Raw genomic sequence first — 18,642 nt, 5'->3', positions numbered from 1 at the left:
AGCGAGATTTGACTCCTGCGAGCCCTGTCGTGGGAGCCAGCGCCGAGCTGGCTCGCTCATCGGGAAAGGAAAACAGTTTTTTCCTTTCGCGATGAGCGACGGACAGTTCTGACAACTGTCTGGTATGAATCATGAGGGGGAACGCCGCGCCAAATTTAAAATAAAAAACCAGCATGGGTCCCCTCAGAATCCATACCAGACCCTTATCCGAGCAGGCAGCCCGGCCGGTCAGGAAAGGGGATGGGGACGAGCAAGCGCCCCCCCCCCCCTCCTGAACCGTAACAGGCTGCATGCCCTCAACATGGGGGGTGGGTGCTTTGGGGCAGGGGCGCGCCCTGTGGCCCCCCCACCTCAAAGCACCTTGTCCCCGTGTTGATGAGGACAAGGGCCTCTTCCTGACAACTCTGGCCGCTGGTTGTCGGGGTCTGCGGATGGAGGGCTTATCGGAATCCGATCTGCAGCTCTGTGTGTCCATTCAGACATGGAGCTGTGGTTTAGCCCCGCCTCATCTCTCTCCCGACTGGCTAACTGACTTTGAAAGTAGAGGGAGCTAAAGGCTCCGGTGCTGTGTCTCAGCCAATCAGCAGAGAGTCCCAGAGGGCTGAGGGATTCTTGGACATCGCTGGATAGAGAAGGGGCTCAGGTAAGTATTAGGGGGGGCTGAGGGAGGCTGCTGCACATAAAAGGCTGTTTATCTTAATGTATAAAATGCATTAAAGTGGATGTAAACCCTCACATATACCCAGTGAAGTCAACAGCCTCAGATGATACACAGGGATAAAACAAATCTCCCTGCATAAGTTTTACATACATATCTGCTGTCTTCAGCTTTATATACTGTTTAGAAAGTTCAGATGGTGTTAGGAGATTTTCTCGTCCTGTTCAACACTGCAGTGAAGCCTGGGCATACAGCCAAGACAGCTGATTGGAAGAAAGGCACACACACCCCTCTGCTCATAGGTAGAAACTTTCAGAGCTGATCGTTGAATAGTTCAGGGCTCTGCTAATCTTTTTAGTCTAGTGAAGCAGATGCTTCACTAGCCGGGGACAGTGGCAGAAGCAGACGCTTCACTAGCCGGGGACAGACGCTTCACTACCCGGGGACAGTGGCATCTTTAATACAAAACTCAGGCTGCTTTTATCATATGTGACAGAGAACTTTTCAGGAGGTTGATAACAGAAGAATGGGGCAGGAGACATCTATGGGACAGCTTTGAAGAGAGATATGAAAACATTGCAGATATATGTGCCCAGCTCAAATTTCATGAATCGTGTTTACATCCACTTTGAGAATTAAAAAAAACCCTTGTGCCTTTACAACCCCTTTTATTTCATTGTGGAACATCTACAGTGTTCTTGGTTAAGCCAAAATGTTAATAAACCTCAAACCTGAATATTTAGGAAAGTAAAAGTGAGGTTTTGGCTTTCTTAGGAGAATATCTACAGTACATAGTTACATAGTTAGTAAGGTTGAATAAAGACACCAGTCCATCGAGTTCAACCTGAGTGAGTGTGGGTACATGTCTACAATTATCCCTATTTTTTTTTTTTATTTAAGGTACCCATATAGCGCTGTGTCATTTTTTTTTTTTTTTTTTTTACGCAGCGCTCCACACATATATCGCACACTCACATCGATCCCTACCCTCAAGGAGCCCACAATCCAAGGTCCCTAACATTCATATACTAGGGCCAATTTTTTTGGACAGAAGCCAATTAACCTACCAGCATGTCTTTGGAGTGTATGTGCACAATTATTGGGCAACCATTAGTGTGCACAATTATTATGCAACTAAACAAAATTAAAATTTTCCCATCTCACTTGTTTATTTTCATCTGTTAAAGTGAGAATAATAAACAAATAACTCAAAAGTTACAAATAAACATTTCTAACATAAAAAAAAAAAAAAAAAATCAGTGACCAATATAGCCAACCTTCTTTTCAATAACAGTCATAAGTCTTCAATTCGAGTCTGTCAGTTTCTTGATCTGTTGACGATCAACTTTTTGTGCAGCAGCAACCACAGCCTCCCAGACACTGTTCAGAGAGGTGTACTATTTTCCTTCACCGTAAATCTCCCCTTTTAGAAGGGTCCATAAGTTCTCAATAGGGTTTAGGTCTGATGAGGAAGGGGACCATGTCATTATTCTTTCATCTTTAAGGCCTTTACTGGCTACCACGGAGTGGAGTACTTCAATGCATGTGATGGAGCATTGTTATGCATAAATATCATGGTCTTCTTGAAAGATGCAGACTGGCAGTAGTCTTGGGAGTTGATTTTGAGTCCATCTTCAACCCGAAAAGGTCCAACTAGCTCATTTTTAACAATATCAGCCCATAACAGTACCCCACCTCCACCTTGCTGGCATCTGGGTTGAAGTGGAGCTCTGTGCTTGTTACTAATCCAGCCACAGGCTCATCCATCTAGTCTGGTAAGAGTCATGCTCATCTCATCAGTCCATAAAACCTTTGAAAAATCTGTCTTCAGATATTTCTTGGCCCAGTCTTGACGTTTCAACTTATGTGCCTTGTTCAGTACAGTAGTGATCGGGTTTCTGCCTACCTTGCCTTGGCCATGTCCAGTAGGTTGCAGCTCTTGAATATGACAGCACTGGAGGATAATGGGTTCCTGGTAGCTTCACGTTTGATTCTCAAAACAAAACATTTGATGGTTCTGCGATCACGCCCCAATATCTTAGCAATTTCAAGAGTGCTGTATCCCTCTAAAAAACGTTTTAACATTTTTGGCTTTCCCGAGTCAGTTAAATCTTTTTTTTTTTTTGCCGCATTTTGCCTGAGGAAAAGAAGCTGCCTAAAAATTATGCACACCTTGATATAGGGTGTTGATCTCCTTAGGCCACACCCTCCCTCACAAATACACATCACCTGCTTAAATCCAATAAGCATTCATGTTTATACAGGTTGGAGTTGGACAATATGCATAAAAATTTGGATTTGGTCATCAGAATACTTGCCTAATACATGTGTACACAATGTATATATATATATATATATATATATATATATATATATATATGTATATATATATATTACAGTATATACATATATATGTAGTGATCTCCCCGACTTTCAAGGGCCTGATGGTGATCCCCAGAGCCACGGAGAACTGACATTCCACCTCAGGGTGCAGGTTACTAGGCATAGTGGGTGTAGTGCAAGGTGAAAAGGTTGGGCGCCAGTCACTTTTTGTAAAATGAACAAAGAGAGTTTTATTCCTCTTAACAGGAACGATGGGGAGAGAGGGTTTAGGGCACAGGACACACTTAGGCAAATGCAATAGCAATTAAGGCAGAATCTGCATACAAAAATAGATCTAGGCAGACAGCAATACAGAAAGAGGGCCTTTAAGTTGAATGCAGCAATCTGTATCTTGTAGCAACTGCTGTCTCCTATGGCAACAACTTCTCGCACAGTATCCTACTGTAGATCTTCCAGTTTAACTGACAGTAACCCACGGTAGATCCTTAAGCTCAGCTCGCCGTCCCACTCACTAGACTTCTTGGACGCTCAACCACCCACTGGATTCCCCGAGCTTTACCCACAGCTAACCTCTGTACTTTATCTTCAAGCTTTACTTACAGCTACCAGCCATACTCTTTCAAGCGTTACTCACAGCTACCCGCTGCATTCACGGATGAGTCTCCACTGAAGCTTTCCCACTTACTTCACTGTCCCCGGCTAGTGAAGCGTCTGCTCTGGTACACCTTCAGAACTTCATCCCTTCCAAACTTGCCATCGGTAACAAGAGTGGTCGTCCCTTTGTGGCAACTGCTTCTCCTTTACCTCCAGAAACGGTCAGGCTCACCTCGGGCTGAGTCGCTAACACACACGGTTCCGCCCCAAGCTTCGGGCTTAACCTTGGCTGCTCCTTCTTTGCGGAACCCTGAACTGCTGGATAGACCTACCAGCCAGCTGGCCATGCAAAGAACTGGGATGATTTCAGCTTCCAGGAATTGTGTACAGATCCTTGCAACACGGGGCCGTGCATTATCCTGCTTCAACATGAGGTGATGGTCGTGGATGAATGGCACAACAATGGGCCTCAGGATCTCGTCAGGTTATCTCTGTGCATTCAAAATGCCATTAAAAAAAAGCACTTGTGTTCGTTGTCCATAGCATACACCTGCCCATACCATAATCCCACCATGGGCCACTCAATCTACAACGTTGACATCAGCAAACCACTCACCCACACAACGCAATACACGCTGTCTGCCATGTGCCCTGTACAGTGAAAACCGGGATTCATTCATGAACAGAACACCTCTCCGAAGTGCCAGACGCCATTGAATATGAGCATTTGCCCACTCAAGTCAGTTACGACGACAAATTCTCTGAAACGCCTTTGGAGATGGCTAATGGTAGAGAAATTAACATTCAATTCAAGGGCAACAGCTCTGGTGGACATTCCTGCAGTTAGCATGCCAATTGCACGCTCCCTCAAAACTTGCAACATCTGTGGCATTGTGTTGTGTGATAAAACTGCACATTTTATAGTGACTGTCACGTACCTGACGGTAGAGCCTGATATGCAGGGGATGGCCTCTGTTACACCTCTGACTCAAGGCCCCCTGGTAGAGCAGACAGGAGGCGCAGGAGTGCAGAGTCGCACAAGTGCCAGGTGGATCGCAGACAGTGGAGCTGGGGCAGCTGCAGGAGGGATGGCAGTTCAGTAGGATTCTTCAAGCAGAAGAGAAGCCAGGTACAGGCAGGCCGGGTCATACACTGGAGGGCACGTCAGGAGCAGATGCGAAGGCAGAAGCGTAGTCAGGGTACAGGCTGGATCGGTGATGGGCTGGCAGCAAGGTAGCAGAGGGAGCAGGCAGATGCGGAGTCAAACAAGCCGGGTTGGGTACAGGCAGAAAGCAGGAATGTCAGAGGGAAGTCGGGTCAGTTAACAGGAACAGGTATCAGATGAAGGCAACAGGAACACACGGAAACGCTGTAGAGCAGACAATACTGAGTCTGGAAACTGGCTGAGTTTAAATAGCTTGCTTGGGTGCCAAAATCTGTGCGTACACGGACGCGCGCAGGCGCAAAACAGGCCATCTTCTTTGGGTGCCATCTTGGGTATTGGCATGCCCTTCCTGACAACGCGCATGTGCGCGCACGGTTGCACGCCGGCGCACCAATGGCATTCTGACAGATGCTGAGGTAACTGGTCGTCTTCTTCGGCAGCCATCTTGGGTGCTGGCACGCCCTTCCTGACAGTGACCTTTTATTGTGACCAGCCTAAGGCACACCTGTGCAATAATCATGCAGTCTAATCAGCATCTTGATATGCCACACCTGTGAGGTGGATGGATTATCTCAGGAAAGGAGAAGTGTTCACTGTTACAGATTTTATGCAGATTTGTCAACAAAATTTGAGAGAAATAGGCCTTTTGTGTGCATAGAAAAAGTCGTAGATCTTGCAGTTCAGCATTATCATTATCATGATAAATAGGGGCAAACACAAAAGTGTTGCGTTTCTAATTTTGCTCAGTGTATATATATATATATATATATATATATATATATATAGGAAGGCCAGTATGGTGGCCTGAAATTATGGGAGGAGCCAGAGGGGTATTTAAGCAGACGACCCATAATGGTTTGTGTCGGTTTCAGTGTGCGGTATTACATCACCAGGCCGACTCTGCAAACTCACTGCGTGTCTGTGAGTTTGTGCTTTCAGATCCAGGGTGTTGTAGTTCCCCGTTCGTAGGCTTTTGTCGACCGTTCCACGCTCACTGACGCAGGTAGGACTTGTTGTTACCATTCCTACAAAACTCGAATCATTAGGTTATCATGTTCCCCTTCGTAAACCTCCCTTACGGCTTTGTAGGTCTTACTATGTCATTTGCATGTATTCGCACTTTCTGCCTAGCTCTGTTCCTTATTTGAGTCCAGTCGCGTTTGTGACATAACGACTCGTGGTAGCCCTCCGATCGGCACCATTCATATCTAGCCGACTAGGCGATACAAACTATACGAATAGCACGTAAAGCCACTTACAAATCAAGTCGCATTATCGGCACAAGGTCCCGAACCTGCGTCCCACACACCACACCTCCTTTTAAACCCCCACACCACCTACTGACCCCCTACACCTCCTACGAAACACCCACTTCACCTAACTGACCTCCAACACCTCCTACTGGATACCAAGCACTCACCAACAGCCGATCCGAATCTAGTCGCAGCATCGGCCCTATGGTTCGGATCCTCGGCAAGACAAGCCCCTTCAACCACCATCACCGTCAGTCGATCCGAGTCCAGTGATTTCATCGGCGCTTCAGATCCGGCACACAAGCCCCCTCGTCACCTTGCATCTACATCCGATTCGAATCTAGTCGCATCATCGGCGCAACGATTCGGATCCTCGGCTATACAAACTTCACAAACCGATCTGATTCCAGACGCATCACCAGCTCAATTATTCAGATCCCTCACAAACAACCCCACCAGTGCTCACACCCCAGCCCGCTTCGAACTAGTCGCATCAGCAATACGAATACAGTGGTACTTAATATTCGCATCCCCAGCCTTAAGTTCTATCATGCATAAACATACACAACTCATTCCATCTATCTGTACAATGTTGCGCACTGTCATTCCTACATAATCAAAATTATGCTAACTTTCTTTTCGCCTTTCAAAAAAGGCTGCTTACTTGCAATCACTGCAAGCATTTCTGCAAATGGCTCAAATCAGCCACTCCTCAACTCCAGTAGCAACACGGCTGCTCACCTATTTCTCTGTCGCTTTCCCCTTTTAGGTCAGTAGAGTTCCAGTTGGTCCATCCTGCACCAGGTTTGGATAGTATTTCCCTCAGGTAAAAAACAAAAAAAATTGTCGAGGGCTTGTTTCTCTTCACCAGGGGGCCAGCTACTGCCCCAAACAGCTCTTAACAATCCCTCTTCTGCCCCTGGGGGGCTCTGGTTCGTTAGTCTATGCCTAGCATAGACAGGCACCCAAGCTATTGGTTACCTAGCCTAGCCAGTCATCTCCTGGCTCACCTCAGTTGCCACGCATTCTTTTGAGTTTTCTAAAATCACACTCAACAGCGCTCGCACGCAAACTAGCTGTCACTACGCCTGTCGTTCCTTGTCCTGTCCTTTTGGTTTTCCTTCTGCTTTCCATCTTATCTACCCAAACGCATCTTTCCCCTCCTACCTTTGCAACTTACCTTAAACATATGCATTTCCCCTCTTTATTTTTAGCTGACGCCATGTTGCAGGCAGACAGCGATGACTTCGCCTCCGCCCCGCTGTCACTCTGTGCGGGCTCAGCAAGTGGCAGCTCGCAGTCTCCCAGAGCTTGGACCATCCCTAAGCTCACAGCAGAACTGCGGCGCAGGGGTATTTCCTACCCTGCCACAGTTAGGAAAGCTGAGCTTTTTAGGCTGCTGTTTCCACCGCCAGTGGCAGCCCTACCAGGCACCCGTCACTGCAGTCTATTTCCTCAGCGAATACTCAGCTGTACTCCTTGGTGACCACACTGTCAACAGCAGTCACCGACGTCCAGGCCAGAGTGGGAGCCCTGGAGGTACGCCAAGCTGCTCCCATACCAGCTCCAGTAACCACCGTCATCCCCATGCCTTCACTTACAGGTACGCCCAACATCTGCACCACTGTCTTCCCTGTGCACTTTGTCCCAGCAGGCATCAGGAAGGACATCCTGGACGGCAAGGATGTTAACTTAGCATCCCTCCTCATATCAGTACACGACTTGGCCGAAAACAAGTCATATTTGTAGGGGGACGTCTCCGTCATCCTGAAGGCCAAAGACCATAGGCTTAATCGCAAGCTCACTGTCACAGAGTTTGTGCTGACCTTTGGGATGCTCAGAGACATGCTATGCATGGTTAACCCCAACAGGAGGGAAGAACTGGACCTGTATCTGCATGCAGTAGTGAATCTAGGTTACAAGAATGGAGGAGGCTCATTTTATGACTATCAATGGTCATTTTCAGCTAAGGCAGCAGCCAGACTCTCTCAGTTCCAGGTGACTACCAACTGGAGCACCATTGATACAGAGCTGTTCTGTCGCCATTTCGCCGGCCTATGCTCCCCACTCTGTGCTAACTGCCAGTCTTACACCCATACGGCTAACTGGTGTTCTGAGTTAGGTGGCAGATGCCTCCCCAGCTTTTCCTCCATCTCTAGTGCTGCTCAAAATCCACCGGCATTTACACAGCCATCCCAGGCGGACAGGTTAGGATGACCAATTTGCGCACTAGGGGGCGCAGCTATCTGCAATAATTTCAACTTCGGGGGTTGCAACTCCCCTCACTGCAAACTCCTTCATATTTGCCTTGCATGCCATAAAGCTCCTCCCAGAAACATGTGCAGTGTCAAGCAGCTTAATTCCTCATGACAAGGCCGCATGCACATCGGATGGCTCGGGTTTTATCTATCCTCACACCCAACACCCTCAGTAGCCGCCTTCCTTGTGCAGGAGTTCACTACAGGATTCCACACCGGACTCATCACGCTTCCCAACACAACCTACGAGTGCAAGAACCTGCTCTCAGCTGCCACCGACGAGGAAGCTGTCAGCACCTTGTTGCAGACTGAACTAGACCGGGGGTACATGATCGGCCCCTTTTCACAATCACCTTTCACTGTATGGAGAGTCAGCCCTGTTGGGCTTGTCAAGAGCAAGTTTTCCAATAAACTTTGTTTAGTCTATGATTTGTCCATGCCTCATTGTTCTCACATACCAAGTTTTAATTCCCTCATACCCTCAGAGGAGTTCACCCTTAAATATTCATCAGTAGACCTAGCTATTCAAGCTATCATTAGTATAGGAGCAGGTGCTTGGCTGTCTAAAGCGGACATCTCGGACACCTTCAAGTTACTACCAGTCGAACCATACCTCTGGCGATGGCACGGAATCAAGTGGAAAGGCTTTTACTATTTCGCCACTAAATTGACCTTTGGCTCCAAAAGCAGCCCATGGCTGTTCGACACATTTGCTCTGTCCCTTTCTTGGATCCTGTCACATCCCACATCCTGTCAGAAAGTGATCCACTACCATGACGACTTCCTGCTCATCGAGAAACATAGTGAGCCCCCAGTAGATCTAAACAGCTTGAGAAAGGTGTTCTACAATTTCAATGTGCCTATAGCAAAAAAGAAAGTGGAAGGCCCAGCACAGCTCATCACCTTCTTGGGCGTCACGCTCGACACTCATGCCATGCAGGCTAGCCTGCCTCTCGACGAACTGACCCACACCAGGACACTCGTTTATACCTTCACCATTACTCAAGGGTGCACTAAGAGGCAACTACGATCTTTGCTTGGCATGCTTAACTTTGCCATGAGGATCATCCCTCAGGGGCGATCCTTTATCTCGTGCCTCTTGGTGTTTCTCTCCCAGGTACAAGACCCTGACCAAATCCTTAAATTAGACGGGGCAGCGATAGCTGATCTGGCCACGTAGGACGAATTTCTCATGAACTGGAATGGCATATCAATGTTCATTCCATCAGCATCTCCCTCTTCAACCTCAGATATTCACGGACGCCGCAGCCTCCACAGGCTTTCCGGCAATTTTTGGCCATCATTGGTTTGCAGGGCCATGGCCACCAGAAATACTCTTGATTCCTGGGTTCAGTCAGTCCTCCTCTTTGTTCGAGCTCTACCCCATTATTGCAGCAGCTCAAGTCTGGGGCAGCACCTGGGCAGGACAAACAGCAACGTTTGCCACAGACAACCAAGCCACAGCCAGTATCATAAATAAAGGCCGGTCCAAGTCGCTGGCCATCATGTTCTTCCTGCGCAGGCTGGTGCAACTATCCCTACATCACCAATTTAATGTCCTTTGCATCTACATCCCAGGCAAATGCAACACCTCGGCCGACGCACTCTCGTCTTAACTTTGCGTCATTCTTTTCGTAGGAACCTGGAGCCGACCTGACCATGTCTATTATCCCACATTGGTCGCAGCTAACCTTGGATTGAAACAACACCTTCACGATGCTACCTGCCTTATTAATCTATCATTATCTCACAACACCCTGAAGGCCTACCGTACTGCCTGGAAGACCTATGACAGGTTCCTAGCCTTAAACCCCAGGGCAGTATCAGGAGATCTCAGTCACGTCCTGGCCTTCATATCTTACTGCCACACACAGTTGCCATTGTGACACAATACCATTAGACTCTACTTAGCTGGCATCCAGCATTTCATCTCCTTACAAGATCCTACCAAACCATCCTTGTTCGCCGCCCATGCAGTTAAAACCATCCTGCGCAGTATTCACAGGCAACAACCCCAAATCAGCAGTAAACGCCTACCTGTGACCAGTGCCATATTATGAGACATGTCTACCACCCTGTCACATTCCCCTTTGGGTTATTACACAGCCTGGTCATTCAAGTAGCCACCTACCTGGCCTTCTACAGTTTCTTAAGCCCCAGCAAATTCACAGTCACCAGCCCCAGTTGTAAGATGTTACGTAGATGCCACCAAAACACAACAGTCCAGTCCTGGGGTAGATATCAAACTTTTCCAGGCTCGCAATGCCTGGTAGATCAGGCAATGCATGCTCTAGATCAGTTATTAGCTTATTTGTCCAACCTCTCGGAGGACAGCCCATTACTACCGTTCCCTACTAGCCCTCTAAGTAGCAACCAGTTCACTAGACACGTCAGGATTCTTTCGCGCAACTTAGGCCTTGACCCCGGACGATATTCTGGACATTCTTTGCGTATTGGAGCAGCATCAACAGCGTCACGGAACGGGGTCCTGGACCACATCATCAAGAAGATGGGCAGGTGGAAATCCACTTGCTTCGCTCGATACATCCCCAATCCGCAAGCAGAAATGTCACGAGCCTTCAGCAAGCTCGCCCTGTAGTATGTAATTAAACTTAAATAAATAATTACCTCCCTAACCAAGTCTTTTGCCCCCTTCTCTTGGCATACCATCCAGCAGACCAGGGCACACTTTAGGTCTACTTTATGTTGTTAGTCTTGTGATGTGTTTATGCAGTTCATATCTCTCTGGACAGTGGGCTCCAACCATAAATAGGAAGGCCAGTATGGTGGCCTGAAATTATAGGAGGAGCCCGGGGGGTATTTAAGCAGACCACCCATGATGGTCTGTGTCGGTTCCAGTGCACAGGACCCACCCACCCATTCCCCTTCTCAGGGTACTTCTCTTGAAATAAGTTCTCTACAGAAACATCCATTTACTTTCTTAGGGTATGCCCCCTTCTCTTGGCATACCGTCCAGCAGACCAGGGCACACTTCAGGTCTACTTTATGTTGTTAGTCTTGTGACGTGTTTATGTGGTTCATATCTCCGACCATAAATGTAAATATACATAAAACTGGAAAATCATGATAATAGATTACACTTACTTGCAAATTATGCTGCCCCGAGATCTACCATGACAAGGTTTGATCTGCAAAGAACAAGCGATTGCCTTCCACATTTCAGGATGACACTTTCGAATATCTAGAACTGGAATGTTCATGAAAGGCATCTTGATGCTACCTTTCTCCCACAGCTTCATATCATTCATTGCTCCCTGGTCTGATTGTGCATTGCAGCTCCTGAATAGTTCAATCGGCCTTAAAAAAAGCCAAAAAACAATATACATTATACTAATTTTTTTTTTTATAAATGCCTGCATCCAATTTACTAAAGATTATGTGCATACACAGACAAAATCATATGAATGGATTAGCAAATCATATCCTCAAGGTATTTATTATGTACTTGTGGCATGCAGGTACATAGTAAATACTATATAAAGAACATATGCTAAATTTACTTACAAGTGTGGTTTGTTATAAAATGTTCACTAAGCCAAACTGTAGCTAGCAATAATAGAAATGTAAAGATTTTTTTTTGGTCTATCTGACTGCAGTTAGAGATAAGTCATGTGCACATTATGTAGGAACAAAACTGCATTAACCACTTCCGGACTGCCCACTGTCGTTATACGTCGGTAATTTGAAGAGGATTATCTTTGTTATGGCAGCTAGCTTCATGTCCTTCCTTAATGATAATGATAGAGGCATCAAATTGAATTTTGAAGCGAGTGTGGTGGAAATTAATTTTCTTGATCTTAAGATTAAGGTCCAAGATAATAGACTAGTGACCTCCACTTATTTTAAAGCAACTGACAAGAACTCATATATCCCTTTAGACAGTTGCCACTATGAACCTTGGTTGAGAGCGGTTCCTTTAGGACAGTATGCACGCCTTCGGCGCAACTGTACTGAGATTGAGACCTTTGATAATCAGGCAGCCATTCTAACCAGTAGGTTCATGGAATAAGGTTATGATCCGGATGTACTGTCTAGGTCACTGGAGACAATACGAGGTAGAGATAGGTCATCACTTTTGGAAACAGGCCAACGACGTGTGGACAATAATGATTTATGTCTACCATTCATTACAACGTTTTCAACACAGTATCGCAAAGTTAAAGATTTGGTCAAGAAACATTGGCATATATTGACCACTGACCCAGTCCTTAACACAGTTCTACCCAAGAGACCCCGTATTGTGTTCAAAGGAGAGTCCATTTTGGGTAACAGAGTCACTCCTACAGTTCAGGACCCACCTAATATCAATATATGCCTCTTTCATAATCTTACGGGGTACCATAGGTGTAAGAACTGCCAAATTTGTTCCCTCAACAGATGTAGGGATAGAAAAATTTGCCAATTCATTTCCACCAGCACCTCACGGGTTTATGAGGTGAAGCCCTTTATAACTTGCTCATCCGAGGGGGTTGTTTACCTTATACAATGCCCCTGCGGATTGCAGCAGTATGTGGGGAGGACCAAAAGGGCTCTCAGAGCCAGATTAACCGAATAATAAATAATATCAGAGAGGTTTCAACAAGCATCCAGTGTCAAGACATTACGATGAAGTGCACAGTAGACCCCTCCAATACCCCCTATGTGGGGATTGACAAATATAAACCCCACTGGAGAGGGAGTTCATTGGTTAGGGAGATTTCTAAGTGCGAAATGTCTTGGATACATAGATTGAGAACATATGTCCCCTTTGGGCTCAATGTTGATTAGGGACGTAAACGCATTTATAAATAACTCCTAATTACTAGACAATCTTTGAGCCTTGGTGGGGGTTTTGTACCGATTTGTCCAGTACACCTATAGGATGTATTGATCTGTTATGTGACCACTTATGTCTCATTTTTGGTGTTAGATGCTGTTTGTTTATAAATTAATATCATTTACCAGGAGATTTTGAGTCCTATGCGAGTGTTGTTCTCATTGAGCCTCTGTCTATTTGGATCAATCACGCAATCCAAGCCTTTTTTTCTCCTTTTTATCTTGCTTTATAAGCGATATTTAAATTAATTGGCTTGGGTTGCACTCTTATAATTATCCACTAGATGTCACTATTCATTTCTGAAGCAGTGACACCTCAGTAGTGACCCCAATGTGAGATTAATTTCATTTCCGGTATTTAGTTATTTTTTGATAATGTTTTATCATATTAGATGTGGCTAGCGTGGATCACGTTGGGATTTTGATAATGGCCTTTTATATAGGTATGCTTAATCCCTCTTTTCAAATCTAAATTTTTGACTTAATAATTTGGAACAATGGGAATGATGCTACTATGATCTATTGACTTCCAATATAGTAGCTGGTTTACACAGCATGTTGTGAGCCGCATTTATGGTTGTGACATATAGATTGACTACTGAGAATGTCCGTGCCATGGCTATTAATGACATGGTATTGATATTCCGTTTCATTTTTATCATTTTTTATTTATTTTACATTTTTTTTTTTAATTTTTAACATATCTATGTTTAAAGATTTTTTTAGAAGAAGGATTCTCGTATGCAGAATCATTATGTGTGATGCGGCAATCTTTATCTATTTATGGTTCGTTTACCATTAGTTTACATGGAGATGTGTTTCTTGGATTTGCGGTCCACTGCGTGGTTGCTGCCGATCCATAGAAAGACCGGGGGTCAAAACGATGCTTGGTAAGGTTTCACACTATTTAGGGAGGTGAAGTAGTGCGCCGCCCGTGCCCCTGGAAGACGTGATGTTGTCACGAAACGCGTAGGACAGAGCTGGACGACGCGCTGACGTCACCTCCAATCTGTGCTCCATCTCTAGTAGGATGGGTTTGTCTGAGTCCACACGGCCAACGGACCGGACTTAAGGCTCTCTTTTTTCTGGATGACACTGTAAGTGTGTATTTTATGAGTTTTTGAATAAAGTCCTCTATGGTTTTACACTATGCAAGTTCCATCTTTGTTTTATGGTACGCCTCTTCCACGAGTTGGTCCGTAACCACTGATGTTGTGATGACCCTGTAGTGGATACCGATGCGAGTTCCAGTTGCCAGTTTCAGCTGTGTTTGCGAGCTGTGATCCTCTGTAGTGGGGGATCGTGGCTTTCTGGTAAGGAGTGACCCCTTCCATTCTTGGTGGTGGACTGCCTTTTAACGGAAGAATATTTGATATTCACTTGGATTTTATTTAATTGCCACCTTTAAGACTGTTATTTTAGTTCACTCTTTGGACTTTTCAAGATCGTATGAGTGATCAATTTTTTACACCACTGTTTTTTTCCTGTGTTTATTTATAATTGTGCTCATTTAGAAGTTGTCACTGTTTTTATATTCTCATGCACTTTTTGTCACTTACTAGCGTGATTATTTTTGTTTTCTAATTTTCTAGTCCCATATGGGTGTCATATTGTTAGAATTGCTGCTGTTTCATTATAATTCACATCACATCATTTATTTTCCCAAGTATTATATAGCGCAGTTCCCCCCCCTTTTTTTCCATGTGTGTGATTATATGTCAGTATTACATTGTATACCCATGTATGTTGCGGTTGTTCAGGTGCTTATCTAATAGTTTCTTGAAACTATCGATGCTCCCCGCTGAGACCACAGCCTGTGGAACGGAATTCCACTTTCTTGCCACTCTTACAGTAAAGAACCCTCTACGTAGTTTAAGGTTAAACCTCTTTTCATCTAATTTTAATGAGTGGCCACAAGTCTTGTTAAACTTCCTTATGCGAAAAAGATTTATCCCTATTGTGGGATCACCAGTATGTTATTTGTATATTGAAATCATATCCCCTCTCAAGTGTCTCTTCTCCAGAGAGAATAAGTTCAGTGCTCGCAACCTTTCCTCATAACTAATATCCTCCAGACCTTTTATTAGCTTTGTTGCCCTTCTTTGTACCTGCTCCATTTCCAGTACATCCTTCCTGAGGACTGGTGACCAGACCTGGACAGCATACTCTAGGTGCGGCCAGACCTCTTGTAGAGCGGGAGATTTATCATTTTATCTCTGAAGTTGATTCCCTTTTTAATGCATACCAATATTCTGTTTGCTATGTTAGCAGCAGCTTGGCAATGCAAGCCATTGCTGAGCCTATCATCTACTAGGACTCCCAGGTCCTTTTCCATCCTAGATTCCCTCAGAGGTTCTCCCCCCAGTGTATAGATTGCATTCATATTTTTGCCACCCAAATGCATTATTTTACATTTTTCTACATTGAACCTCATTTGCCATGTAGTTGCCCACCCCATTAATTTGTTCGGATCTTTTTGCAAGGTTTCCACATCCTGCGGAGAAGTTATTGCCCTGCTTAGCTTAGTATCGTATAGAGTATAGAGATCCCCTGAAGAAGTCACGTGATGACGTAACACGTAGGGAGTGGCCGGGGACTGAGAGATACCAGGAAGTGATGTGAGAGCGGCGTTCAGACGCCTTAGCAAGTGTTTTTTGCCTGTCATTTTAGTTATCATTGTAAGAGTCCATTTTTTAAACATGTTTTAATAAAGCTTGTGTACCTTAATATACTACACTATTGGGGCTTTCTCTCTCTCCCACCCTTGTTCACCGCCATCCCCCCCTCCCCCCCCCCCATTTTGCGGAGGATACGAGGACATAAGAAGACTGTGATGTGCAGTGATATCTGGGAGATCTGTTGGATGAAGTAGAGGACCCCCTGGTGGTAGAAATTAATAGAGCGGAGAATACTCGTATTTATGGATATATGCTGACACTTCAGTTAATTACAGTCTCACATATGACGGCACTGAGGACCCCCTGGTGGTAGAGGTTGGAATAACATCAGACAACGGACCTCAAATCATCACTATATGCCGTTTTAAACAGTTTCTGAAGGTGAGGGCTCTGAGAGCATAATCTGTGGGATTTTAACCCCTTCTTATCCATCGAACTTTATATAGGAACTTCTTTTTGATATTTTTGCCCCCTTTGTCGACGTTTGTTTTGGATAGTGTGGTCAAGAGATTAATAATATATTTAACCCAGTTGCCCTTGTTAATATATATCAATTTTTATTGTGTACACTTTTTTACACTGTTTTGAATAATTTAATGAATTTGACACTTCATTTATTTTATGTAGTGAATATTTTTATACACTGTAGCGCGGAATCACTTTTATAATTAATATTCCAGTCAGTAGACTGTCAGTAAAAATTAGGGACAATGGTCTGGCAATTACTTGACTGAGTTCCCTAAGTACCCTCGGGTGCAAGCCATCTGGTCCCGGTGATTTATTAATGTTACGTTTCTCAAGTCTAATTTTAATTCTGTCCTCTGTTAACCATGGAGGTGCTTCCTGTGATGTGTCATGAGGATAAACACTGCAGTTTTGGTTACTGAAGCCCCCCCCCATTCCCTCGTGAAGACTGAGGAGAAGAATAAATTTAATATCTTCGCCATCTCCCCATCCTTTGTAACCAGATGTCCTTCCTCATTCCTTATGGGGTCAATATGGTCTGTCCTCCCTTTTTTACTGTTTACATACTTAAAGAATTTCTTGGGATTTTTTTTGCTCTCCTCCACTATGTGTCTTTCATGTTCTATCTTAGCCGTCCTTATTGCACCCTTACTTTCCCTTTCTTGTTGCATTCTTTATAAAGTCTGAACGCTGATGATGATCCCTCAACCTTGTATTTTTTTAAAGGCCTTCTCCTTTGCTTTTATATGCATTTTGACATTGGAGTTAAGCCATCCAGGACTTTTGATCACTCTTTTAAATTTATTACCCAATGGGATGCATTGGCTAATGCCCTTATTTAATATGCTCTTAAAGCAAACCCATCTCTCCTCCGTTTTCTTTGTTACTAAGATTTTATCCCAGTTTATGCCTTCTAGCAAGGCTCGTAGTTTAGGGAAGTTGGCTCTTTTGAAATTCAGTGTCTCTGTATTCCCCTTATGTTTCCTATTTGTGTGATCTATACTGAAGCCAATTGACCTGTGATTGCTGTTACCTAAAGTATTTCCACATCCGTGATCAGGTCTTTATTGCTGGTAATCAGTAGATCCAGTAACGCTTTATTTCTAGTTGGTGCATCTACCATCTGACCCATAAAATTGTCCTGCAAGACATTTAGGAACTGGCGAGTCTTAGATGAATGCGCGTTTCCCTCCGCCCAGTCTATGTCTGGATAGTTAAAATCCCTCATTATGGTAACACTTCCCATCCTTGCTGCTAATCCTAATTGTGATAGGAGATCTGTCCCCCCTTCCTCCCTTAGGTTAGGGGGCCTATAGCATACTCTCAGTATTGTTTCCCCTTAGCTTCATCCCTTTGGAGTTCCACCCATAAAGATTCTACTTCCTCCCTTAGTGATGTCATCTCTCACATTCACTTGTACATTATTCTTGATCTATAGGTATACCCCTCCCCCTTTTTACCCTCTCTATCCTTGCGATAAAGGGTATACCCTTGAATGTTTGCCAGCCAATCATGAGAGCTGTTGAACCAGGTATCTGAAATTCCTACAAAATCCAAATCCTCCTCGTACAACAGTATCTCTAGTTCACCCATCTTGTCCGCCAGGCTCCTGGCATTGGTGAACATGCCACGTAGTTTAGACCGGTCGCATATTATCCTCTTATTGGGTTTTCCAAGATTGCAACTAGGACTTGCTACTATACTTACCTTGGGTTTATGTGCTTTGGTCACTCTACCACTAATGCCCCCAATACTACCCTCTGGAAAATGTTCCGCGCTGACTATCTCTACCTCTGGACCCTCCCCCCTGAGCACCCGATTTATGTGTCTCTCCCACCCATGGAAAAGCTCTGGTCCTGCTGGTTGCGAGACATCATCCCTACACTGGACAAGGATGATTGGGACGATATCTGGGATTTCCCCTTTATCTCCCTAGTCTCCCTACGGGACATGCTTGTGCAGTTTAAATAGTACATAGAGCATACTACACGCCATATAGACTCCACAAGATGAAACCTGATCATCCCGCAGAATGCCGGAGATGCAACACCTCACCAGGCGACTTTTCACACATCTTCTGGCACTGCCCCAAGATACGGCAATGCTGGGCGGAAGTGCTAGATCTGATCAATCTGGTCACCTCGGTCACACTGCCGATGAAAATGAATATATACCTATTAGGGCTGATAGAAACAATCATACTGACTGTTGCAAAAAGGACTTTGATTGGGTTGTTGCTTTTCTATGCCCGGAAAAATATTGCGATGCACTGGAAAAAACCCTCTGTACCTTCTTTGGCTCAATGGAAACGCCAATCAATGAAAGCCTTCCATTATACACAGATACCTATACCAATAGAGGATGACCCATGAAATATGATAAAATATGGTAT

General features: G+C 44.8%; 1 protein-coding gene across 4 annotated transcripts in view; it reads right to left on the bottom strand.

The window, feature by feature from the left end:
- The window catches only part of RECK (reversion inducing cysteine rich protein with kazal motifs), a 1,099,858-nt gene that overhangs the window by 476,851 nt on the left and 604,365 nt on the right, over window positions 1–18,642 (bottom strand). For all 4 annotated transcript variants that reach the window (XM_073630723.1, XM_073630721.1, XM_073630722.1 and 1 more), the window contains exon 11: window positions 11,377–11,589. In XM_073630723.1, coding sequence (XP_073486824.1) covers window positions 11,377–11,589 — 213 coding nt within the window. The remainder of the gene's footprint in view (window positions 1–11,376; window positions 11,590–18,642) is intronic.

The sequence above is a fragment of the Aquarana catesbeiana genome, linkage group LG05 (assembly GCF_042186555.1).
Source record: "Aquarana catesbeiana isolate 2022-GZ linkage group LG05, ASM4218655v1, whole genome shotgun sequence".
NCBI classification, from domain to species: Eukaryota; Metazoa; Chordata; class Amphibia; order Anura; family Ranidae; genus Aquarana; species Aquarana catesbeiana.
Note: the sequence above shows the minus strand (reverse complement) of the source record. Positions and strands in the feature narration are given on the sequence as shown.